This window comes from Takifugu flavidus, chromosome 21 (genome assembly GCF_003711565.1).
Source record: "Takifugu flavidus isolate HTHZ2018 chromosome 21, ASM371156v2, whole genome shotgun sequence".
In the NCBI taxonomy this organism is placed as follows: domain Eukaryota; kingdom Metazoa; phylum Chordata; class Actinopteri; order Tetraodontiformes; family Tetraodontidae; genus Takifugu; species Takifugu flavidus.
The window spans coordinates 4,327,772-4,354,463 of NC_079540.1; the positions used below are offsets into that span (position 1 = coordinate 4,327,772).

At 45.3% G+C, this 26,692-nt stretch overlaps 2 protein-coding genes across 8 annotated transcripts; both read left to right on the forward strand.

Annotated features, from left to right (window-relative positions):
- Positions 1-88: 88 nt before the first annotated feature.
- On the forward strand, positions 89-22,194 carry kiaa1522 (KIAA1522 ortholog). 7 transcript variants are annotated; one of them, XM_057020080.1, is made up of 10 exons: positions 90-234; positions 606-940; positions 15,830-15,988; positions 16,066-16,109; positions 16,222-16,351; positions 16,749-16,856; positions 16,944-17,092; positions 17,192-17,389; positions 17,485-20,896; positions 21,270-22,194. In XM_057020080.1, the coding sequence occupies exons 2-10, from the start codon at positions 709-711 to the stop codon at positions 21,308-21,310; spliced, it is 4,473 nt and encodes a 1,490-aa protein (XP_056876060.1). In that variant the 5' UTR covers positions 90-234; positions 606-708; the 3' UTR covers positions 21,311-22,194. The 7 variants fall into 7 exon arrangements, with proteins under 7 accessions (XP_056876066.1, XP_056876060.1, XP_056876061.1 ...); XM_057020081.1 differs by having other exon boundaries at positions 17,195-17,389; XM_057020086.1 differs by lacking the exon at positions 21,270-22,194 and having other exon boundaries at positions 89-234; positions 17,192-17,327; positions 17,485-17,825.
- Positions 22,195-22,492: 298 nt separating this feature from the next.
- LOC130517891 (coagulation factor XI-like) lies at positions 22,493-25,872 on the forward strand. The gene is made up of 9 exons (XM_057020088.1): positions 22,493-23,395; positions 23,479-23,635; positions 23,698-23,810; positions 23,895-24,048; positions 24,602-24,723; positions 24,812-24,944; positions 25,063-25,169; positions 25,382-25,541; positions 25,632-25,872. Exons 1-9 carry the CDS (start codon positions 23,335-23,337, stop codon positions 25,732-25,734), a joined length of 1,110 nt encoding a protein of 369 aa, XP_056876068.1. The 5' UTR covers positions 22,493-23,334; the 3' UTR covers positions 25,735-25,872.
- Positions 25,873-26,692: the final 820 nt, after the last annotated feature.

Here is a 26,692-nt window from a genome sequence, read left to right on the forward strand (position 1 = left end):
TGGAGTGCTGGGAGAAACAACCAGGGAAGCTGAAACTGGTGTGGCTAATTTCTAACAGAGGTGGGAGGAGAGGCTCGCTCTCATAGAGGGGGAGGGACTCCAGCGAGCATGGAGCTTCATTCACTGCATTAAACACACACACACACACACACACACACACGCACACACACACTGCAAAGCTGTTCTCAGCCAGAGAGAGAAGAGGGGAGCGGAGGAGAGGACAGCGCGCTCTGAGTAAGTTTCCAGCTTTGTCCTGTTGCACCATTTTACGGGGATTTTTACACATTTTGCGAAGCTAAACTGACATGAATTCATCCACCTCTGTTCTCACATCTGTCTGGATCAAACAGAAAGCGTACTTTTGTACTTCTAATACCTGACCCGAGCTTCTTTCTCTTCTCTCGTGCACTCGGACACATTTTTGCTGATGTGAACCACATGTCAGACACATGTACATGTATATGCAAAGACAGGGTGGAGGTCCAGGGAGATTTTAGATGGTAGCGTTTCCCTCGCTTCTATTTCCAGTATCAAATGCCTCACTTTTCTATCTTTCTATCTCACCCTTTCCCTCACTCATCCTGCTGGTCTCACTGTTGTCCCAGGTGGAGACAGACAGGAAGAATAGACACTCTGACCGAGGTCAGCATCGTTCCAGACAGAGGACACGCTCGTCCAGGTTGAGGCGTCGCACCCAGATCCTCCAGGATGTCCCGGAGGAGGTCTACAGGCGACCTGGTGCCCAGGGACATCTCTGAGGTCTTAGCCAGGGAGGCGAGGGCTCAGCGCGGGCAGAAGAAGTCAGGAGGCTCCCTGGGGCAGGCGTTCAGCTGGCTAAAGGGGAACCGAAAAAAGAAGAGCATCAGTAACGGGTTGAGGCACGTGGTTGTTGGTGGGATGGATGCTAAAGTGGGACTTCAGAACCGAGAACATGCAAAAGGTGGGTGAGTCAATATATATATAATTTAAATCTGGGGCGTTTTCTAGCCAATAGTCTTGTTGGTGGTGGCGGTGCTGACTCAGGGTTGTGCTAAATAAAGCATTTTTCGTTGCAATTTCAGGTTTTTCTGACCGCTAATTAAGTGCAACGTGCAACATTCATTGAAATGTTTTGGCATTTGTGTCCAATTTCAGATTATTTATGTTCAGGAATAGCTGAGCTGATTGTGAAACCCACAGACTGTCATAACTGCCCATGTTGACCTTTGGCATAGTTAAGCTAATTGTTTTGTGGTTTCTAATTCAGCTACTGTGTTTTGCTTCTGTTGAGCATTTCAAAACAACCAAAATGAAAGTCAGGTGATTTTTAAGAACGATCTTATATGACCCAAATCATGGATACCTTTAGCAACTGCTAATTGACTGGTTTGCATATAGAAGCTAACTCAGGATATGCTGAGCTTTCTGTTGAGGGAAAACAGCTGTACAGATGTAAATATTAGCGGTGCAGGTCCAAACAGAAGGGAATTTTCAGTAATATGTTTAATGTAACAAACTGACAGTCGAATATTTTTTACATTCATACCCGACTTGTCAAGAATTGAAGCTTGGCCGCCGTCTTGGATTTCACAGTGCGATGTGATACGCACTCCTCTGGTGCTGCTGTCTGTGATGTAGAAGTCGTTCATCGCAATCACAACACGTCAAATAAGGTGCTCATACTCCGAACTGCTTAGGTATCGACCTGTTGAAGCCACATTTTTGGCACCTTTGCATTTTCTGACAACTCTGGACGAGTTTCACGCACACGCGTGCATGAAGCGGCGCAGGTCTGATCCCTCCGTGTGTTTACTGATGCGTTTTCTTGGTTGGCAGCACAGAGATTACCCAAAGTCCCTGTTTCCTGGGGTTGTTCCACCCCTAAAGCCATCCCTTTTCCCCTCCATCTTTGCATGTGTTACTGTAGTAACTGTCCAACAGCTCTGAGAAATGCAGATTTATTGTCCTTCAGAACTTCAGAACAGGGTTTTTATGCCTAACCACAGCCTTTGATGATGTCTTCTGCGAACTATTAACACTGGATCGCCAACAGTGACTCCGTGTTGAACCCAAAGACTAACTAGGGCTAATAATTCCCAACAAAGGATGTGGATAAGGACTGTACAAAAAAAATGTGTGGGAACATTCCGTCGCCCTTATGACCATATTCTGCTTTTGATATTATTTGTCTCTCCTTTTGTTCGCTGTTTTGTTCTCTGATTTAGTCAAGATTTGGTGTGTTGTTTTTTTTAAATCTTGTAATCTGTTTTTATCGGTAGAGGTCGCCAGTCGTTACAAACATTGGGTTTAATGTCAATGTGATGAGCAGCAGGAAATGTGAACGCAAACAAATGTATAAATAATCATTGCTGAATGCGGGACAGGTAAATAAATTACTCCATTGTACCATTCTAAGGTCTCTAATTATCTTTCGCCCCATCATTTTTTTGTAAATTCTGTATAAAACACTAAATGGGACCAACCAGTTCACTCACGAATCGCCATCATCAGACATTAAATTTAGTTTTCTGCAGCGACCTGATAGCATGTTGACAGTATTCAAAGTAAATCTGCTCTTGTCGCCCCCTGCTGGCAGTTTAAAGTCACCAAGTAATCTAAGTGTCCTTGAAAGGAACACACAAGATAACAACACACCAAAGTGCAAGAGTATCTGTTTGTGTGTGTGTGTGTGTGTGTGTGTGTGTGTGTGTGTGTGTGTGTGTGTGTGTGTGTGTGTGTGTGTGTGTGTGTGTGGCAGCGTTGATGCCAGCTAGCTCCCAGAGTTATGCGATGAAGAGGAGAGATTACAGCGAATCACAAAGGCCCTTTCAACATTCAGAGGACTCTGAGGGTGCACACACTTTTTCTTTAATTAGAGCAACTTAATGACACACATACATGCGCACACGCACACACGCCAGTCGCTCTCTTTGCCCACTCATGACTGCATATTGCTGTTTTTCATTTACTTCTCAAATTACTTAATAGCCTCTTTTCAGCAGTCCTCTGGGCGTGTTTGTCTTCACCCCTTATTATTGTGCAATCAGTGTGTTTAAACCCAGTTGTGTGCGAACATCCTCAGGGCTGTGCACGACCCGACGCAACCCCGTATCACAGCGTGATTCCGCGTTGGTGGGTCGGCCGCATATTGCCCGGCTTAGGGCGGCGCCGGCCCAGCGGAGGCGCTCATTACATCACCTCCACAAACACACACACGGGCACAGCGTGAACCCCCCTTTCCAACGTAGCTGCTTTGTTCAGCACAGCTCTTCTTTGGCCGCAGCCTGTTTGAGCTGTGAGGTCATTTCGCGCCGTTCCCTGTGCGCATCCATGTGTGCAGTCGTTCTTTCCAGCATCCGTGACATCACCCCTATGAGTGTATTTTGTTATTGGGCCGCAACTATAACCCGTGTTAGGATTTCCTGCCTGCACAGCCACATCAGGGGGTGTGCGCTTCATAAAGTGTGGTGCAGATTACAGACCTGGCAGGCTGATGGAACAGCAAAGAGGCTGTTTAACTGATAGAAGAGTCTTATTTCTATTACGAGCCAGGGCCCCTTTAATTTGGTCTGAAGGTCGTGAGCGGGAGGTAAAGAAATGTATGCAGCGCATAGGGAGGGGTGTGAAAGTTTAATGCCACTGTGCAGCGTTTTCTGTCAACATCATTCAACCCCCCCCCCCCCCACACACACACACACACACACACACACATCAATGTGAGGTAATTTTACCTGCCTGTAAGCAGATACTTCCAACCCTCACCTGTCACCGTAGAGCTAAAGCCGCAGAGGGGAGGTAAACGTCTCCCAGGCAACGCCGTTGAGACGCTGTGGCAGTGAGACAATGGAGTCTGATTGTGATGGAGTGAAGCCTAAACAGTGTTTGCGGTCATGTTCAGTGTGAGGATGTACGCATTGTGGCCGAGTACTCATTGGAAACTCTAGATGCTAGCATGATGACATGGAAAATCAAGGACTTTTCTGCAGCTAATGCCAGTCAATTTGCATCATTGCGACATATTTCAAAAAGCCAGGTTAATAACACGCACAATCATAAGTTGCATGATCGTAGGACGGGTTTACATCTGAAGCTTCCCCCCAGAGATAATGTTTATGGATGTAGAAGTACCACATTTCTTTACAGACTATGGTGTGTTTTGATGTGGCTGGTGGGGGGTGGGGGGGTGGGAGACAGCTGGAAGACATTAATGTGGGACTGAAGCAGTGGGAGTCTGTATATAAATGGATATACAACCAATTTCCCCTTAACTGTGTGTTTCCAGTTACATAAGTTGTTGTAATCCACCTGTTGAGTTTTGTTTACCTGTTCCAGCTGCCTCCTCGCTCAAATGACAAAGTCAACAAGGTGTAAAATGACTCTGGCCCATATATGTCCAAATGACCCGTCGACCTTGGTCTCCCGCGTTCACGGCTGTTCAATTTGATTGACCTTTTCTGGCTTTGTGTCTCATGATGATTGCACCACCAACAAAAAATAAGAACTATGACTCCCAGGCTGCCACCAAATGTGATGAATAATTACTATACAGTCAAGTACCAAGGGAAAACCTTGTCACATGGTGCACACCTGAAGCTTGTGAAGAGGTTGTGCTGATTTTATTGCAAAACTGTAACTTCTAAAACTTCTCACACTGGGGTCAACCTGGTGTCAGAGAAAATAAATTCCTTCAAAAGTGTTATTACACTTCCTGCCACTAGGTGGGAGTAATGCGCTGTTTCGAACGTGCAGGCTAAATGTAAAAATGCAAACATGTTTTATGGATTGCATCCATTAACATCCTTTCTGCAGTCTCACTCTGCCCTCGGATCCTCTCTAATCTAGATTACACACAGACTGAACCTGCAGGTTGTCTCTCCTGATCAATATTCAGCAGCCACTGAAATTCCCCTCATCAACAGCACACCACTCTGTTTACGCCCCATTTTAATGTATCTGGGGCATTTTTGACATGCTGTGTTGCAGCCAGAAGGTGAGCACAGAGCATCACACACATGCACAGCTGTACTCTACCAGCACGAACATACAGGGTGTGGTGCTGGTGCCGCTGCATGAAGAGGCAGCATCTCTCCTCGAGATCCGTTTACACTCTGCAGGAGTGATTTCACCCTCTCACATCTGTCAGATCTCTTCCTGTCATGGAAATGCAGCCATATACACGTTAGGAAATCCCCATCACACTCCTATTTCCATCCAGAAACCTTCTTCTATAAAAATTGTAAAATCTTCCATCTGACACAGTTAATAAATCTGCTTTTTATCATCTTTACAGATGAGAGGTTGGGGTGGAGGATGGGAGGGAATGTGTTCGCAATGACCATGAGCATGAGCATCCTTCTCTCCTCCCTCACCTCCTCTGTTCTCTGTAATAAATCAGTGTTCTTGTGCCTTCTGACCCAGTTCTGTGCGACTGATATTGATCCACCGGCTCTGGGAGCATCGTCAGAATCCATCACCATTGTGGGGCATCCGCTGAGCATGAACTGATAATTACAGAGTCTTCTTCTTTGGTTTTCTTTTCCTTCTTCTTTTTTTGTGAAAGTCGCTCAACACCTGTAAATACTATCTGAATTGTGGAGCATTGTGGTGGTAATTCCTTCTCTCCTTGTGGTTTATCCATCTGCTGTTGGACAGGAATCTGTTTCTCCTTCGCAGCCGGGCCGTGACGGCATCTGTCAGCTTGGCTTACAAATGTTTGCAATAAAAAAGACAACTGATTAAAAATTAGCAGCAACTCAAGATTGTCAGCCAAGCGTGAAAAGTGTGCACATCATGTGGACCATTTGTATGTGTGTGTGTGTGTGTGTGTGTGTGTGTGTGTGTCTGTTTGTGTGGGTGTGTTTTTATTTCCCTCCTTTTGAACATTGTAAATTCTCAGCTGAGCAGCGTGAAGGCTTGGCTCTTGAGCTCAGTGATCTGGGAGGGGTGGGAGGGGCATTTTCACACACACAAGCACTCGAGCACACACACACGTACACACGCACGCACACACACCCGTATGCTTGGCAGTGAGCTTGTCAGCGTTGGATGCTGATGTTGCTCCAGCAGCTGTTGCGGGACTGGAAGTGTGTCAGGACCGATCTGAGCGCCTCTCCGGCTCAGATCTGCACGTGTGTGTCGTGATTTCAGCTGCGAGGGTTTAACTCAGGAGCTGGCCGGAGGGATTCAGGAGAAGCCGAGCTGCCACTGACTCAGGGTGCGTTTCCACGCCGCAGAAGGGACGCTGATGTAATGTTGCAGGGCGAAGAGATGTCAGACCCCCTTTAGGGGCTCCCAGGATCGCCCCAAGATGGGGAACAGCATACAGGCTAAAAAGAAAGTCCAGACTGAGGAAAACTCACCTGTGCGCTCCTCCACCAGCTCACAGAGGGTCAAATCTAAAGGCTCCTGGCTGTTTGGACGTCGAGACAAAGTGAAGACAGGTAAGAGAAACCCTTAAGGACAACGCTGGATAATTTTAGTGCTGAAGGAAACAGGAATTTGTGTTGATGAATCCTACTTATTCAGCTATTATATGCAAGCCTGCACGTTGGGACAGGACTCCCTAGAAATGTCCTTTTAAGACAGTTTTACCCACATGTGTCCTTTTGAACTGCTTTGTAATTGCATGTGTTGTGACCTGCGGTGTGGTCTGTCTCACGGTGATCATCGTCTCTGTTAAAAGTCCCCGGAGCGACAAAAAGCACCAGGCAAACAGGTTTAACGCAGACACAGAGAGATTCCCCGATAATCTCTCTGTGAGTGTTGATGGTTTCTCTTTCTCAGGCGGCGCCTCGTGCACAAATGACCTCTTCCTCCGTGCATCGCTTCTATTTTCATGTTGACAGAAAGCTAACTGGAACCAGCTCGAGCCCTTAAACTATGTTTGCTCGTGATTATGATGGTTTTTAACAGCACTTAATAAACAACTTTTGACATCCACTCACATCTTCTCCATTTTGACCTGTTTGAAAATTTAAAACAGAGCTCTAAACAAAGGTTCTTAGATTCAACATGTGTTTTACATCTTTCTTCCTCCTTTTTTCCTTCAAAGAACTGATGCAGATGCATTTGTCGTCCACCACAAACCTTGGTTGCCATGGTTTCCAACCAAATTGCCGGAGTTGCACTTGAATGCTGCTCATCAACAGCCTTCTGTTGTATTGTTTATGTGTGCGTTCAACATAATGAAGCTGGTTCTGCGAACGATGTTTCAGTCGAATCTTCTCTAAGGGTGGTCGATGGGTCGGCGCGCCGTTTTCTGTTCCTCTGCCACGTTCACGGGGAGTTTATTCAGCCACTCGGGGTGTGAATGCATTCCTGCATTCCAGACAATCTCCTTACGCATGGGCAGCCGTCCAGCACGCAAACCAACAACTTCTCTTTCTTCCAAATTCCTTTATTTTTAGTCACTTTTATTTGGCTACTTTGGTGCCACAAAAATGCCAGAATTGAGCCCGACCGAGGAGCTGTTAGGGTGGAAGCTTTGCCTCCGGACGCAGCGGCCCTCAAAGTTGCGTCCACGTTGTCGATTCGCGAGCAACATGCACAGAAAATGTGTCTGTGTAGCTACAGGAGCGCACAAACTCGGTGAACTGGACCCCTGTCTGTGCTCGTCCAATAAGCGTTATGGCAAGGTTCCAAAACCAGAAAACCTCACCAGTGTCCTTGGCTCGTCGCTGAAAATGTAGTTATGAATCAACTGGATGTCACACAAGGAGGTTAATTACCTGCAGTTTTCTTGTTCAAGGTCATTGAGGGACCCTTGAATATTTGCATAAAACTTGTTAGCGATGATGCTAACCGGAGATGTGGAGGTTCCAGCGGCTGATCTTAGCTCCGCGTGATCTCAGATTTTACTGCATCTGCAGGGAGTCACGCACACACATTGATGTCACCCTCCTCGTTTTAAACCACAGCATCAAAATCACCCACCGAGTAAAACTAACAACTGCAACTGGTGAGAGAATTAAGGAATCGGATGAGACATTTTTAAAACTCACGCTAAAGGTGGGAAGGAAAAAAGACAGCACGTTGTTCAGGGTCATGCATAATTCAGGGACGAGGCCGACAGCAGATCTTTCCTGCAGTATTGGTAACGGCTTGTCTTGTGCAGGGTGTGATTTTCCATATTCCATTATCTCGCTGGCTAAGGCTCGTCTAAGCCTTTTGATTTCTGTAAGCTGGGCTAAGATGCTCTCGCCTTGGTTCTCCTTTGAAGATCTTCATTTACTGCGCGCCTCTGATTCCCCGCAGAGAGACCAGGCAACACAGTAGGATAAAAAGATGATTTTCCAACCGCGCTCTCTACCCCTCCTACTCCCATCTCGCTCTTTTATGTCCTGTTGCTCTTCCTGGCTGCTCTACGTATGCTGATATCTGTAGAAACACACAGAAATCCTCATTCCCTTCAGTGAATCAGCATCTCTGTTCCTTTCCTTCACTCTCTGTCAGTTATCTAATGTATCTGTTCACAGCAGTTGTCTTAAAGGTGCCCTGTTCCTCTTGGCTTTAATTGTGGCCATCATTTTTTCACCTGTGACCTCTTGTCCTGTTGTGCCGGAGGGTTTCTCCTCTTCCATCCTCTCCCTGTATAGCAGCGTGTAATTATGGTCAGTCTTCATTCCCTGCTGCTAAATGTGGCTCAGAATTTCAGGATTTCAGCTCCAGACTCTCAACAATTGTCTCAGGATCTATCCCAAAACCACAGCATCTCGTGTCCGAACTCCGGGCCTTAACTACGAGGTCAAGGCATCTTGCTTGCTGAATGGAACGCTGCACCGTCACTGTATCGTCATGGAGACAGGGTGTTCAGATGATTCTGTATTGGGTCAAGCATGTTTCCTGCATCATCGCTGGCGCAGGCTGGACTGTCGACACATGCACAGCATCCATTTTGCAGCTTTCCGTCTGAAAGGTCATTATTCAGGGGTCATTATTCAGCCCCAGATCTAGTTTTGTCTGATGTTCTTCTCTCTGGCGTGGGTGCATCAAACTGTTCGCACGAGACTTTTTCAGGTCCATTACGAGCATCTCAGAATGCGGCTTCCCTGCACGTTTTCTGTGCTTTTTCACAACAAATGTGTCAAAATGGTCTGGACTTGTTTACCAGAGTGGGGATTAGTTTGTTGGCCGTGTATAATGGGATGAGGGGTGGGAGTTTCTGCTCCCCAGATTAGCAGAATGAGATGCTTCCTTTGAACAGGAGGCCAAAATAAAGGCGTCTGCATATTTCTCCGTGCACAGTGTAGCTGTTTTTAATTTATTTAAGTATGTTTGTCTGTTTGTTACACGTGCGATGAAAACAGGGTTCATCAGTTCAGGGCTAATGTGTTCCGTGTGACTCAGATGACACATCATCAAATTCACTTAAGGCTGTCGATCTGCCTGCTTGCCCCTCACCTCAGGAGGAGCCTGGCTGTTTCCTCAGCGGCAGAAAGGCCCAGTGTTGTATTTCAGGTCGTTACAAGGCTTCGATATCCATTTCCCGTGAGTCAGCATTTCATCGCACAAAGTTTAAATCCATTATAGTGGACAGAGAGGCCATGTACAGCAAAGAACAAGGGGCGATTGTCTCCGGGAAGGAATGTCTGGACGTCTTTACAAACTCCACGAATTAGAAGGAGAGCACGAAATGATGTAAATGACATTTTAGGGGGGTCGAAAAAGTCAAATGCTGCTGTGTGTGTTTTGATTCATGAGACTAAAACCAGAATGGGTCATTTGATGCCATTATAGCAGCTGTAAAATGGTCACGCTGGGTTTAAACGTGGAATAATATAAAAGATTTCCAATAAATTAGGATTATCAGTGTGATACTTGAGTGGTCAGAGCCAGCAAAGGCTGCTTAAAGCTTATTCTAACTGAGTAACACCGAACCTCCCCTGGTAAATAACAACCTGCTGTATTTAAAACCAGCTAGTTAAGAAATGACAGTCTTGAAGGCCTTGCTCCTGTCCTGTCCTGTTCGTCTGTGAGGTCAACCTGTGGGCCTCTCATCAACCCATCAATCATACTAAACAAGACCATTTGGCACGTCTGGAACATACCCTCAAATAACCTGCAGCACAGCACTTTTCCCTCATTCCAGCTGTTACCCAATAACCCACCTTCATGGAACTGCTTTGTCTGAAGTGCAGGCTGATGTTCCCTTACTGGGGTTTATTTCAGGTTCCTGGCGCCCGTCCTCGAAACGTGCACGAAATAATTTGAGGCCCTTTTTGCGGCAGCGTTACACTGGTACCCGGCTCTCATGGCGGTTTGTCTGGAGGCCTTTGGTTCTCTTCGTACCCTCTAATTTTCCAGGGTGACCCGGGGGACTCCTAAACTCACTCCCACGGCAATTTGGCAACAAATAGATTTATTATCTTGCTTCTGAGCTGTGGAAGATCGCAGCAAACAGAGGGCCCACTGTGTCCCCGCTCTAAGCCATTCACATCTTTATCTATGTTTACAGAGTGCTCAGTTTGGCTCACCAAAAGCTTTTAATTTGAAGTGACAAGGAGGGAAAATAAACTCTCGCCCACCTTGAGGGAAATTACCCAAAATCCCCTTATCAGGAAGGGAAAGCTTGAAGAAGAAGGATCGAGGCACAGGAGGATAACGCGTAAAGGAGTGACAGGTGCTGCTATTCACCCCCGCTGGGTGTTGCAGCGGCGAAGTCTCTGCAGACGTGTCCGCAAGTGCGATCGGCGTCAGAATGCAGAAGTTACCGCGGCGTGGCAGCACGTGGCTCAGGAGAACCGATACAGTGGAGCTTTCCAACATGGCGGCAGTAATCTGGTCATTGAAGTGCACCTCTGTGACATCCAGGTAAATGTGGTTTACCTCTGATTGGCTCCATATCGGGATTATGTGGCAGTTAACGGACGCCAGGTGGATGAATATTGAGTAAAACTCACTTTACGATGCAAAAATTTGCATTTTCTTTTAGTTACCAATGTCTAACTGGTGCTTCTCTAAAGTAGCAACACAGCAGAGGTCTCTTGAGAACTCCTGTGGGTGTGTGTGACAGACACCAGCCTGACAGGAGCGTCTCATCTAAGGAGACGTCCGAATTAATGCACGGGACATTAACCAAGAAGCCCCAACCTTCATCTCTGAGTGCGCCTGTTGTAGCCCATAAATGCTGTTCATAGAATTAAAATGGTTGCCTGTTTCCCCCACGAGTGAGCACAGCTTTGGGTTCTGGTGACTGTTGGCTCCACTGACCTCCAGCAGTTCTGTCCAGACGTCCACCCCAACATTTAATGGATCATCACTAGCACCTTCACCTTCTGTATAAACCCAAAACTCTGCGCACAAACCAACCACCATCTTTCCTCCCTGTCTCGTCCTACTTTTCCCCTCTTTGTCCTCCGTTTGATGTCTGTTCTAACTGCTACCTCTCTTCCCTTTTTATCCTACTTGCTCTCTAAGCCCCCCACAGGAAATCAGAAATTCAGTCCAATCATGAGATGTGATGAAAGAGCGTCCGGTGATTTATGTCCTCCCCTTTGTCACACTCGTCATCCCACCATGCCTTGAGGGAGCCCGTTGGCCTTCTCTCCATTTGGTTGGGAAACAAAAGCAAATTATTCTAATCTAACAGTTCGTGTTTCGCTCACCGGGTGCGGTGCCAGATATTATCATAACACAGTGCATGAAATATTGCCCTGGATGCATGTTAGCAACACTCTTCCTTAATACAACAAGGGGGGTTCCATAAATCAGGCCCACCAGAGAGGCCCTGGAATACAAATCAGGGGAACAGCAAAAGTCTCGGTGACTCTGTGTGTGTGTGTGTGTGTGTGTGTGTGTGTGTGTGTGTGTGTGTTCATGGGTGTGTCGAGTAAGATGAAGGTTTCATCACATGTCGACCTTTTTTCTTTCCAGTACTCTGGCATCTTTACTACCTGCTCCTCCTGGGATGGAAAAGAGCCCAGAATATCGCCATGGTCACGCAGGCTGTTGTGTTTAAATGCATCTTAATGTACTTTTGCATGACCAGGCATTGATATCAAACTGTCTCAGGGAACTAGATTCTGGGTTTCGAACAAATAATTGCTTCGTTTTTAACATTCCAATTGTTTTTCCTGTCTTCTGGCCAGAGGTTGAGCTGAGGACAACAGATGAGCTAATGGATATAACAGCTAATTTACAATAAGTTTGTATATGAACGGAATAGCAGCAGAGTCTGGGTTTGGTCATTCCTCTAAGTTATATATCACATTTAGCTGCTTGTCCCTCTGGCATCAGTATAATTAAGCCTGTTTGTATGTTGATCGGTGGGCCCACCCTCACGTACTGATCTCTGCAGCGCTCTCTAGGGGAGTTTTGGGACTATAACATAGAGATGTCAAATAAACAGGACTCCAGATTTTGAGATTAGTACCAGACACCTGTCAAAATCAGCAAACAAGTCCATAACAGAAAGAAACCGACATTCAAACCCAATAACTGTTCCAAAAAGCTGTGTGGCATCAGAGGGTAGAAGAGGGAGGGTTTAAATACACTGGAATAAGTGGGGACAGGTGAGACACATGAGGTTTAATTACAGAGGCAGGAACTGGGAGGACAGGACAAGAAGCCCATCAACTGAGAACCAATAAAGACAGAGAAGACAGATCCTAATGAGAGAGATTAATTGATGCTCCTATATTAACCTAATAGGAAACCACGTTAAAATGTGCTCTGTCTGATTCCACCTAAAGAAAGTAATAAATCAGTTTTGTGAAGTTCTTCATTGGCGCGTGTGCTCTTTGTCCTTTGACACTCCAACGGGCCTCTTTTTGTTAACTGTGGGTCCTGGTCCACCGAAATAACTCAGCCATTTGGTACAGTTGCTTTATGATGTTATCTCAGCACAATGAATTCTATATTTAAGCAAGGCCACAGGCCCAATTAGCAGCCAGGAATTGCTTATTTTAATCTTTTGGAAATGCACATTAGCACAAAGTTACCATTTTGGGGGGCGGGGGGGGGGGGGGGGGGGGGTATTTTGCTTCTCTGGTGGAATGGTGTGGTTGTGTGATCAAAAGCTTTTCAAGCGCGTCGCTCCCCTCTGCCCTCTCCCCCAAGACCAGATGGTGTCTCTTTAGGCCCTCTAATGAATATTGATATGAGGGGTCCTGGTTAACAACAGGGGGGTTGTATAGGCTGGGCCACAGATCCCCAAACTTGGCTCTTTTATTATCGGTTTTCCATGAGGGGACTGGGATGTTGAGTGGATTTATTTTAGAGAAAGGCTATTTGGAACCTGTAGAGCCACATTTTAATGATTCATATAAACGGGATTAGTTTCATCAGATGTTTTGGGTGAAATGGAAAATAAGTGAAAGAGAAAAACCAAAGATGATTGTTGACAGATGGAAAGGAACTTTGTGGAGCGAGGTACCATTAAGTGAAGAGCTGGGCAGGTTGGGCCACATGCAGGATTAATCCTTTGGCTGGACTCCCATGTTTAAAACTGCTCTCCTTCACCTCTAAAACAAATGTCATATACACTGATTTGACTGTAAATTGTTGAGGGGGATTCCATTCATTTCTGTAATTCAAGGATGAGGGTATTTGAGGGTATTTGCCCTGTGGCCCAGGAGGAGTCAGCACCAGATTAAAACTCATGAGAACCAGTGGTGCTTCTTTAGCAGGGAAATAATCCTGGCTCCCTGCAGGAGAAGCATCATATTGTATTTATTTAGGGAATTTATTAAACAAGTTGGTGTTGTATTTCATCCCCTCTGCAGCTTGTCAGGAAACATTAGCATGCAATCAGAGACTCGTCACCGCCTCACACACACTGAAGCTGCAATGTTGGGCCTGTACAGCTATTTATAACTCAAACCTTTGTGAATCTGTGTGTGTGTGTGTGTGTGTGTGTGTGTGTGTGTGTGTGTGTGTGTGTGTGTGTGTGTGTGTGTGTGTTGGGGGGCAGACAGGATGAGGAAAACAGAGGAATAGAAAGATGTAAAGGGCATGGAGCAGGAGAGATGACACCAGAGCTAGAAAGGCCGTGAAGTGGCATTTTTGTTTTTTCACTGCGAGGACCCAACCTCTGCTGTCAAACTATCACCCAAGACGTCCTGAAATGAGGACACAAGAGTGTCAGATGGCTGCTGAGGGCTTTCATTAAGGAAATGACAGCATCAGAAATAGAGTTGAGGGCTACATTCAACAAACTGCCCTCAGTTCTGAAGCCAACACTTATCTTCTGTATAAGCCCTCACCAGTTTTCATGTTTCGCTTCTTTTGGATCTCAACTGTCCTCAAGGAAGACTTAGAAAGAGTTAAGCAGGACACACTTAAGTGCATTATGTGTGCACACAGCCGCACGTGTTGGTCTGCACTCACAAAATGGGGGTGTGGGTGAATCCCTGATTGCCAAATTTTGACAGCCGGTTTGCTGGTGGTGATGAGGAGGTCTTCATTTGACAATAGAGCATGAATTAAGCAATAGAGAGAGGAAGCGAGCGGGGGGGGGGGGGAGTGAGGGTATCAGACTCAGGGATAAGGCAGCTGGTGCAGGCTGCCTGGCTGGAAGCAGAGCTTATTGTGCACTTGTCCCTGCAGAGGCATCCAGCCTGCTTTTGCTCTCCTTGTTGTGCATTTCTCAAAGAGAAGTACCACCATACAGTTATTTTTACTCTCGAAAGTTGGATTTTTATCATCGTGGACTGTTGCTTTATTTGTAGTTTGATTTTGGATGTATGTGCCATGGCATTGCTGTAGGGATGGTGGTCTACTTGAAGAGCTTCCACTCTCTGCTGTCCGTCTTCAAAAAGAAGGGTGAGTTCTGACTCGCATCGAGGAGCGTATCGGGCTGCAGCCTTGACTTTAGGCTGCAGACGGTGCTAAATGCACCAAAAATACCTGTAAAAGTTTACATTTATGGTTGACCAGCCCGTAAAATATATTTGCCTTGGTGCAAAAATGGATCCTAAATCGCTGATTTTGTGTGGGTCACTGTGGCATGCAGTAATTAGCGGTCAAAGCAATTTACGGGGGTCTTCTCTAATGAGATGAAAAGCTTATCTGGCTTCCTTGACAATCGTCTAAATCGACCAAAAGCCCCAAACCTCCCACGGGGTCTGTCGGAATCTCATCCGTGGCTGCTTTACCAGTTAATTAAGACTACACCTTAAATCTGAGCATTTTGCTCAGTGCTGCGTAAAGATATTTGTGTCAGCTTCCTGGATTGCATCAGGCAGGCCCGACCAAGCTCAAGTTGACCCGCGATTTTCCCACAGTTCCACACAGGTGAGGCCATTGTACCTGTGCTAGCTCAGATGTGCCAATGTGGCAAGAGAGAGGCGGGTAGCTTACACTCAGGCCTGTACAGTATGTCTACAGTGGCACAGTGTTAACGAACCAGATAATGTGATGAGAAACATCTATCCACTCTGTAAAACATAATCTGCTACATTACAACTTCTTCTTCTTCTTCATGTCCTTCTGCACTGGTTTCGTTTACACTCACCACAGTTCTCACACTGGAAGGGGGGGTGGCAGCGGCATCTTTAAATACAGACAATCCAGCTTATCCAATCCACTGTAGAGTCAGAGAGAGAGAGAGATTCTGCAGATTAGTGCTTAGTGCGGCGAGTCTGCTGAGCCTGGGATATCTGCCCACCAAATGGCTCATCTCAGGAGATTTTGCTGGTCACAGGTGCACAGAGCAAATCACGGGCATGCTGGGTGAAGGTGTGGAGGATGGACGTAAAGCTGATAAATGGCAAAGGAACATCTGTTGAGTGGTGATGTCACCTTGGCGGGGTTAAGCATAAGTAAAGACTGGCAATGAAAGAATGGAACTAATTAAGAGAAAATGGACATTTGAGTTGGCCTCTCATTTTCCCCAATGCTTTTCCCATTACAGCTGGGCTGAAGGGGGCTGAGAACCAGAAGAGGTTGGCCGTGCACTACACAGCATCGCAGCACTACCAGGAGAATGTTTTTATTGAAGGTAGCAGGCCTCAATACCTGGAGGACCTGCACTCTGAGGCCCAGGAGGGACTCAAGATACAACAGCAAGAAGGTCAGACATCAAACTACAGAAGACGCAGTAATAGATGAGCTATATTTAACTTGTGATGTGTTCTTTGTGGTTGATAGAAAACAAGAATGGACTGAATTTCCCCGATGATGACAGTGTTGTTGTAAGTTATATGGGAATGACCTATTTTTTTGAAGCATTACCTTCCTATGTAGCCAAGTATTCTATGGCATTAAAACCCCCTGTGTGTGTTTGTATGTGTGTGTCCCTTATAGTCTGGAGATACTCCACGTCCGGAGCAAGATATCAGCTCAAATGACGGAGTTTGCTCTCCGGAGTCAAGGTCCATCACTGGGAATACTGATACCGCCATAGTCTCCACCAGGCCTGTGCTCACCCGCCAAGGTAAACGAGTAGACTGGAGGAAAGACATGGAAAGGAAGCATCCGTATCTCATCAGTCTTCTGAAAATAGGAGCTCATCATAGTTACAATCTGTCCGTGAATGCATTTTGAGCTTTTGTCCTTTGGCATTTGCAGTTTTATGAGTGGTCAAGAGTGACTCATTTTGCACACTCGTCCCATATTCAGCTGCTTGGTGGTTTCGCAGATTTGGTGTGCAATAAAAGAAAAAGGAACACAGGCACGCACTTTTTTTATGGCTCATGCATTCTTAAGCATCACAAGACGGCAGCAGAGGCAACCACACCGGAATGTTTGCTGGGCTTCAGAATCTGTGTTTTAGATTTCCTCCCTGCTCCGAGTAGTTTGCATTGCAAAAATGTGATTTCTTCTTCCCTCAGGGTCGACCTTCAAGCCGCTGAATTCAGTTAAAAGGTTAGACAAGAGCAAGAAGAGGAACAGGAGGACCACCATCATGGGCATTCCCAACCAAGTTCAGAAAGAACTTGGTATATCCAAACGTCATCCTAAAGCCATAGATACAGTATCATGTGTCCTTCATGGTAAATATATAAAGACATTTTTCCTGTTTCCAGCACTGCACAGAAGCTTTCAAAAAGCTCAGCACCACAATCAAGATGAACCACTCACAAACAGCCACTCAGGTGTTGTTATTACTGAGATTGATGGCGAGAATCCAGTAGCAAAGAAAGGGGGAGCCAGGGTCCACCTCTCATCACTGGAGGTAAGGAGCTCTGCAGAAACGATTCATATATCCATAATTCTAAATATCCATAAACAGTTTGAGAATCTTTCATGCTCGATATCCTCATTTGTACCAAAGCAGGCAACCAAAGATGAACAGCTGCTGAGAAAACACATGGGAGAAATGTACCACGAAGATCACTCTTCGGACCAGTCTGGTTTCGGGTCCCATTTCAACCACCTAAACCTGAGACCCAAATCTCTTGCTGTACCTGGCATGTCTTCGTCTTCCTCCTTATCTACTTCAATGTTGTTTAGCTTCCTTCAGGAACCTCAAGTAAATCAGTTCCTTGTTTTTGGACATTATGAATCTCGTTGCTTACCATCTTTTTGGCTTTGCCTTTGAAACCCTTGTTTTTCTGTTTGACCTAGGGTCCAGTGATGTCCATATCTCCTCAGGCTGCCTACCTGTCAACAATCATTCCTAATGCTGTCTTGCCAGCCTCAATCGAAGTAATAGAAATTGATCGGAGCAGCAGCCGACCATTTGGAAATGGTATAAAACATAGCAGCAGTGTCCGTACTGTAAGCAAAACCAGCCTGACATCCAGAGACTCATCAATCAGCCCTTTGTTGTCTAGAAGGTCAGAGGCTGAAGGGTCCCAAACTGACAATTCCCAGGATTCAACAACGTCCATTTCAGAGTCAAACTGGAGCAAGTCAGAGTCTTCAAAGACCCTTTTTTCAAACTCCTCCCCATTATCCCCAGGTGTGACACCTGGTGCCACACCTGGGGATAACTCATTGAAAAAGCACCAAAATGGGCAGGAAGGCCATAGGGGGCAAAGTACTGGAAACCAAGACCCTGTTACTCTCCATAGCTCTTTAAGCATGGTAAGCAGCCATAGCTCTTGTAGTAAAAGTGTTACAGATCAAGGATCTGAGTCTGGTCTTTCTGGGTCCATGGCTACTGCAGAAGATGAAAAGTCCAAACTGAATTTTGCAAGGAGTCTGTCAGTTATGAAGAATAAGCAGCCACCAGCACCTCCCCGGAGAACAAATTCTCTGCACAATAACAAGATCAGGAGTAATGGACGAATTCTGGTGGAAAGAACAGTGGTGAGTGGTACTGGGTCTGGAGAGGTAGCCAATGGAATACACAGTATTGAAACAAACAATAAAATTGAAAGGGTCTCTCGAGGCAGCGGTACAATCCAAACAAACTCCAATGGGTCCAGCCATGTAGATGCTTCTTCCAGTCCTGTGAGCCCCACCCCATCCTCTTGTAATGAGGGAGGAAGAGCAACCCAATCTAACAACTCTTCGCCACAGAAAATGCTCCCAGAAGAGGGTAAATTTGAACGCACCATTTCTCCTTCCAGTGGATATTCCAGTCAGAGTGGCACACCAACGCTTTCTCCAAAAGGGATCTCCCCGGCTTCCCCTGACAAACAGAATAAGAAACCAGCCAAACCAGAGAGATCAGTCTCTCGAGCCTCATCCTCAGCGGATTCTCCTTCCTCCTCGCTGACATCTTTATCGTCTAGTATCTCAGAACCATTAAATCAAGATGTTGCCAGATGTAGTCCCAGCTTGCCTCCAAAAGGATTACAACCAACTACTGCTGCCACAGAGATCTCTGCAAATACCATTTCTTCATCTTTGATTGACGTCAAAGAACTACTGGACATCCCATCCCCTCCAAAAGTAAAAGCACCATGTCCTCCTCCACCAGAGGTTTGGACTCACAGCAGGCGTTGTTTTGACCTCCTCTGTGGACCCGGCCCAAATCTCAGCAGAGCACCGCAGAAACCAGCAAAGACACTGGATATTGCGGTAAAACCGGCTGGAACCCAGACCAAAAACAAAGAACAGATGCAGGTTTCGGTCAATAAACCAATATCCGCTGACTCATGTGTCTCAACGCAGCTGACAGAACTTAACGTGACACGAACAACAACCGATCCTGAAGGTTATCACAAGGAGCTAGAAAAGACAGAATTTCCAACAACTGAAGAGAAGGTGGAAGCAAGTGTTCAGACACAGGGACAGGGAAGTAGCAATATAATTAAAGAACCGGTGAGTCCAGAGATCGGTCCGAAAAAAGGTCCCCCACCTGTAATGAAAAAACCCAATATTGCATGGAGGAGAGAAGATGTGATGTCAACAGAGCCCCCAGCAGATGGAACAAAGCAAGAAATGAGCAGCGGTGTTGCAGTAGATGTCATTACCCCAGCTGAGGCCCAGACAACCTCCTCACAGGATGGGATGACAGTCAGGGGGGCATACAGCCAAAATGGGATGGACAAGAGTGAGGCTGCATCGAGCAAAATGCCTCCTACCCTGGTCACACCATCGCCTGCTCCTCCCCCAGTGAATCCACCTCCACCTCCTCCATCAAGACAGACACCACCTCCATCAGCATCACCACCACAAGGCAAACCGTCAGATGTACAAGAGGATGTCCATGTTGCAGATTCCTCCTGGCCACCTCCTCCACCTCCTTTGGAAGGGGAGTCGGTTTTTGATGGGGGAGATGAGGTGGATTTTCCTCCACCTCCTCCTCCACCCTTCATGACTGACAGGGTGACGGATATGATGGATTATTCTATCTCAGGCTCAACAGAACCAACAGATTCTGGGCAGACACTTCAGGGCTCAAATGAGGCTGAGAGATCCATCCATGACAACATTCCAGATCTCCCCGCTGTGGTTCCAGAAAGCATAGCTGATGTCAGACCAGGGGATGCCCTGACATGTTTGGAAGGTGATGTTGGGAATGACATTTCTTCAACATGTCTCCAAAACATGTCTGTTTCTGACAGAGCTCCACCTCCATCTGTGGATTTTACACCTGTTATAAAACCAGAGAACCTAGGATCTGCTTCAGTTCCACCCAGTTCTGTGCCCGACTGTCAGCAATATGAAAATCAGGCTCCTTCTCCTTTGAGTTCCCAAATTTCAGGTAATGCCCCACTAGCACCCCCGCTGCCAGCAGAGAATTTAACCCATGGGGTTAACTTCCGAAGGCAGCCCGGTGTATCAAATTGGGATACTAGGAGTAAGGACCTTCTTTGCCGCCACAAGAGTGCACCTATTCCCAAAGAAGATGCTAATATCCCTCTTGTCACCCCCTCCCTGCTTCAGATGGTTCGTCTCAGGACAGTTAGCATGACTGAAGAGCAGATAATTGCCCCTTCAGAGGACAAGTCAACAGCCCAGGGAGATGCAGTTACAGAAAATTACCAAGTTGCCATCCCTGGACCACAGAGCACCCCACAAAAGCCCATCCGCAAGTCTCTCTCTGTAAAATCTCCACCACTATCAGGAAAAACATCTACTGTGCAGCTTAGCGCTCCTTCCATGCGATTACAAGAAGCCATACGTATGAAAACAGCCGCAATGTCTCTAAGAGATGGTCTTCCATCCCTGCTGGGTGTGAGACCATCCGCTCAGGGCTGTGCTGGTGAACAGAGTTTTCTGTCCCTGAAATTGCCTGAAGGCTATGACTTGCATAAGTCCCCCGCCTCTACTGCCAGCTTTATCTTCTCCAGGAGCACAAAAAAGGTTGTCATAGAGACTTCCGCTTCCTCCTCTCCAGAGGCTCAGGCAAGCCTGAAGCAAAGTTTAGCGGCTGAGCTGATGCAGTTGTCTGATCAGTCAAAGGTCATCTCCAATGGCGGGTTGAAGTCTGAAAAAGTCCCACCACCAGTAGCCAGAAAACCAAGTCAAGGGTGTATCGGTTCTTCACCAACACGCCTGATCTACTCGGCAAAGGGCTGTGAGACTGATGAAAATGCAGGGAGGCAACGTGCGAGAGCGATGACGTCTCCAGAAACAACAAGTAAGCACCAGTTTTCAATCGTTATCCAAGCAGAAATCATTTTCTGCATCAGTGTGTTTCAGCCCGCTGAGTGTTAAAGCCATGATCCAGTGACGAGGCAAATCAATAACAAGCTTCAGCTGACTGGAAGAAATGAGAAAGCAAAATGCTAACTTCTGCACAATCTTGTACAGGGTCCAACGTTGCCTTTCAAGGCCTGTTTCTTTGTACAACATAAGAGCACAAGCATGTGCTTCAGCTGGCCATAACCAGAATCTTGTGATCTCGTCCCAGTAACTCGATTATTTAGGCCTGAAAACTCATTACGTGTCTTCCTGTAACTGCGCTCTGTTGATGTCATCGTGTCTAACATCCTCTCATCTTCCCATTTTAGCAACAAGAGTGACGGCGGATACGATCGAAACACTGTTTTGAAAGTACTGCATCATGGTGATGGGGGATGATATTGACCACAGCCAGGACTGACGTTACTGAGGGACTCTTGTCTTTTCTCCAAAAGCCTTAGCCAGTGATGGCCTTCTTTCACATTTATGCAAAAAAAAAAAAAAGACACAAAAATCACTTCAAATCTCTTATGTTAGCTTTATTCCAGAGTATTTTTCTAAGATGTATTAAGCTCCCCAGGATGACACAATCTAGTGTAATTCAGCTGCATTTGTAAATAGTTGGCTTGAGTGACAGCGCCTCTCAGAGGTAGAATTAAGCACTGCAGTCCAGAGAAAGGGTTTTTTTCTGATTCTTGTTCCTGTTGTGATGTAAAAGCTCTTCAGAAAAATAAAATCAATGTGTAGATGCTAACTCTGTTCTTAACAACCGATTTACACCATGTTGGTAGATAATCTGTAGCTATATTTGGGAAAGACATGGTTTTTAAGGCACTTTTGCAAAGCTGTGTTTGAAAAAGATACAGAAAAAGGTTCTTGTGTCATTTACGTGCAACTATCTACCAACTAGTACAGATCAGCGACGCATTTTTTTTTCTATTTATTTGTGTGGTTGTTGCTACTAGTGCCGTCACCTGTCAAATCTTCACTATTTAATAATCTGCAAACCACTTTTAGGGCTGTGGATGATACACTGGAGTAGATTTTGTGCGATGTCAGCATCTTTAAAATTGCTTTCATTCATTTAAACTTTGGCCCATGCCTTTTTAGTGGAAAGCCCATCTTTATTTGCACAAAAAGCTTTGCAGCATCATTGATGAGTGGAGTGAATTATACTGACTCTTTGTAATGGGTCAAAAATAAAGCATTCTGTACAGTTATTACTTCTATAAATAAAATCTACACCTCTTGAAATCTGCCTGCGTGGTCTTTAATGGGACACTAGTGATGGGACGATGATACCTCAAGGAGTGTATTGACACACTACACAAACTGTGTCGGCACTGTATTGATACGGTGTTGGTCACCCACTAGTGACCCCTGCAGTAGTTATAAAATGATTGCAGGTAAAGGAATTCCTTGTTTGCTAAACTCAGTTGGTGTGTAAAATATAGCAAATTTGAGTTACAATTCAGTTACAATTTTTTTACTTATGTACACACATTTTTTGTTAACTGTTAAATCATATGAAATAATACAAAAAAGTGATTCGTTTATGAATTTTTATTGAGAAACAAAAGCTTTTGGAGTGTCTTTGCTCCAAGGCGATTTCTCCTCTTAAACACCAGCTCCCCAGCCTTAGAAAATCCTCTTTCACACGGTGCAGATGACGATGGTGAGCAGAGAGTTTTAAGTGCAAGTTGATGCAGATGTGGATATGTTTTCTGGTGCTCTCACGAGTATCTGCCAATTCTCCATTGCCATGCCGAGCTCTATAATGCCTCAGCATTGATGAAGTGCTCTTATTGATGTAAGAGAGCTCTGTGGAGCAGAGCCGACACTTCACCTACAATAACATAAAAAGTTACAAACAATTCAAACCTCTTACTAGAACAGAGTAAAAACTAAGGTGGCGCATTGCATTCACTTGTTAAAAAAATAGACACCCTATAAAATGAATAAAGCAACTGTAAGGCTCTTTAACTGACTATCATATGTATCACAGGTCATTCACTTGATAAACTGATAAAGTGAGTGCAATGCGCCACCGTTAAAAATTGTATCCAACAGTAAACAATGCTCAAAGGAGAAAAAGATTTCCCTTGTTTGGAGTCACAAGATCAAAATGATTCCACACTGGGGAAAACTTCTTAGAACGATCCATAATTGCGCAACTGCAAAACTCCATCCAACAAACCCGCGACATGTCGATCCAGTTTGTTTCCTTATAAACACACTTTGACGCGACACACTCAAACGATACAAGTCCTGTATCGGTCACGTGATTCTTTGTTAAAGCGATACACGCACCGATACGGGGTTTCACTCCTGAGCTCTCGGCAGTGTTGACGCACCAGTGTCGCTCGTCCCATCACTACTGAACATCGCTGAAGGATGGAAGGATTTCTGATCTCGGTGGTGTTGCTTTCAATGTGCAGCTTCGGCTTCACTCAAAGTACTGACGTCTAAACACATATTTTGTGTGAGCACGTTTACGCACGCGTGGATCATTTTAATCATATAAATGTGTGTTTTTAGGGTGTAGAATGGATCTTCAGAACAATATGGACTTCCCCGGCTCAGACGTAGCACAGGTCTACGCGTCAGATGCTAAACACTGTCAGCAACTTTGCACCGATCATCCTTCCTGCATGTTCTTCACCTTTGTTCGGCCCGACTGGACCCAAGACAATAGGTAGGAAACAAGCAAAAGACTGAAACGGGGGAAGTTCTTAAACTTGAGGCTTTTATCTGCAGGCATTTCTACTGCTACTTTAAGGTTACGGCATCCGGAGAGCCCAAAATCCAGACTCCGATATTTGGTGCAACCTCAGGATATTCTCTCAGATCCTGCACGCCAAAGCTGACAGGTAAGAAAAAAGTCTTATTTTAAATTAACTGTGTCAGCAGTCACCCTCTCCTAAGTGTAACTTTGGCCGTCATTTCTTTTTCAGAATTTCCGGTTTATCAGAATGTGCACTTTTTGGGAGCAGACTACAAAACACTGTTCACCGCAAACTATGGGGACTGTCAGAGTGTCTGCACAGATGATCCTTTCTGTCAGTTCTTTACTTTTGTGAATGGGGAATATAGACAAGAAAATATCAGGTAAAACTGCAGATTTTTGTGCTTTTGGATAATTTACATTCTTCTTTTGGGAATAAAGTAGCCATTGCTTAGATGTTCTCCTAATAACGGCCATACTTTTATAAACAAATATATGTCTGTGTAGATTCTCAATCATCCAGGTCATTGTATCCAAGGTAGTTTTCTATGTCAACTGGACTGGGTTCCTTCTCTTGAAGACGTTTTGCCTTCTATCCAGAAGGCTTCTTCAGTTCTGAAATTGCTGGGAAGAGAGCTTGAAAATATATAGCCCCTGTGGACCATCTGCATGCTAATGATCTGGGTGGTCACCTGAGAGTCTCAAAACAAACATTCACACCATTCCAGGAGACCCAGTGACTCACCACCATGTGATCCAGCAGACAAAGGGGAGCCACCTCAACAGAAACTAGGTGAACAACCCGACCAACGACCCTGCTAACGACTCTCAGGTGACCACCCAGATCATTAGCATGCAGATGGTCCACAGGGGCTATATATTTTCAATGGCTCAACAGGGGCTAGAGACCTTTAATGAAATTATTTCCTCTCTCAGGTTTAAGTGCCACCTTAAATACAGTTGGACTGTGCCAAGGCCCCCCGTCATTGCAGCTCTGGCAAATGTCGTGTCTGGATTCTCTAGGAGTATTCAAATGCTTCAGCCCAAATTTGCCGAAGGTGCACAGTCGCAGCATCTGAAAAAATAACTGTACTAGTTGCTGCATCGGCTTTGTTTCCATCATTGCGTCCTCTCTGTTTTGGATAGAGTGCGAAAGAAGCTTGTTTCCTCAAGTTGACATTGCAGGAAAAAACTTTGAGGAGGTGGCGGCCGTGTCTGACAAGCACTGTCAGGTGCTCTGCTCTGCTCACCCACGGTGTACTTACTTCTCTTTTACCAGGTAATGTGAGCCAGATTCTAGCAAATATTTGCTCTTCTTTTCCACCATCACTCACCAATTCTAGTCTATGTATTCATCCTGATATATATAATTTTATAATATATAATTTTTTTAACAGTGAAAGCTTCCGCTGTCATCTGAAGGAGAATCCACTTGAAATGGTGCTGAAGGCTCAAAATGGAGTAACATCTGGGATTCCAGCGCGCGGCTGTCAGCTCGATGACAGTATGTATCACTGAAGGGAAATGAATCCAACTGGGTTCATAAATCAATGAGATTTTGTCATGTAAAATGAACACAAGTGGTGACACTTCTCGGTTTTCACCACTTTTACATCACACCATGATCTACCTGATGGTTTTACGAGTGGTTACCACCTAACCGCATGTTACTGAAGTCAGTGGTATTATTACTGATGTAGTTCTCTCTGCTAACAGCCTGGGTTAGGACCCCTGTGGAAGGAGTGGATTTCACGGGTGAGGACATTCAATTCAAGATGGTTGACAGTGCAGAAGCGTGTCAGAAAGCCTGTGATGAAGATGATAAATGCCAGTTCTACACATACCTCACAGAACAATTCATCAATCGCGATTACAGGTAATGCATCCGTTGTGCAGCACCGTCAACAACAAACAAACCAAAAAATTCTATTAAAATTCTGAAACTCTTTTTGAATGTGTGCTGCAGGCGCCGCTGCTACCTGAAGCGCACCATTACCATCCCTGCTCCTCCTAAAATAGTTAAACTCCAAAATGTCGTGTCGGGGTTCTCCCTCTCGGCTGTCCCATGAGGCAAGGCGGTTTCGAACTCATTCCATACTGTAACATGACATTTGAACCACCAGAGGGCAGCAGCGGATCAGTCTACTGCCTGACGAGAACGATGAAAATGATGTTACAAATGAAATTAAAATGACACTATACAAAGACGACTGGTTTTATTTATTTATTTAATTTGAATAGAAGGTGGATTGATTTACTATGATAATATGCCACCTATTCCAACCATTTTCTGTTATTAAACCACTAACGCATGGTAGGCGGGGAAACTCTTAACAGGCCATCTTGAGTGTATTAAGCATTAATTTTAATCCACAAAAGCTGCAGGGCGCTTGTCTCCCTCTTCTGGCAGTCAGAGAAAACAGCACCATAACTCAGACCAGGACTACACCAGTAACATCTGCTGGTTGCGGTAATATTCTGTGGTGTTTCAGAGCATTTTAAATGTTCACGTTGCCATTTTTCACCTCTTATGATCACTCGGGTTGTACTTTTCAAGCTCCCTGGACACCAGTGTGACCCAGTATTGACCGGTAATTGGGCTGTTGTGATGCGTTGCGAGAAATATTAAAAATGAATTAAATATCTGACAAAGAGAGAAAAACGCAAACCTGCGCTGGATTGTATGGATGGAACTATCAAGCACATGCTTTTGGGATAGATCCCGATTTAACATGAATGGATCCAGATGTTACTCTGAAGAGAAAAGTGGATGTTTTGGAAGCGCGACCCATTGTTGTTGCATGCTTAAGCTGCATAATTTTTTTTTGCCTCCCATTTGCCAGAAAAAAATGTCCTCGGTCCTGATGATTAACACGCAAACATTAGGAAACAAACAAATCTGTCCCATTGTTGTGGCGAAGCCAAAGTAAAATTTACGAGATTACGCCACAGACTGAGATGGAAAGTTGTCTAAATCCAAAAATTTAAGTCAAGCAAAAAAGAAATGAAAGAGATAAAAGATAGAAG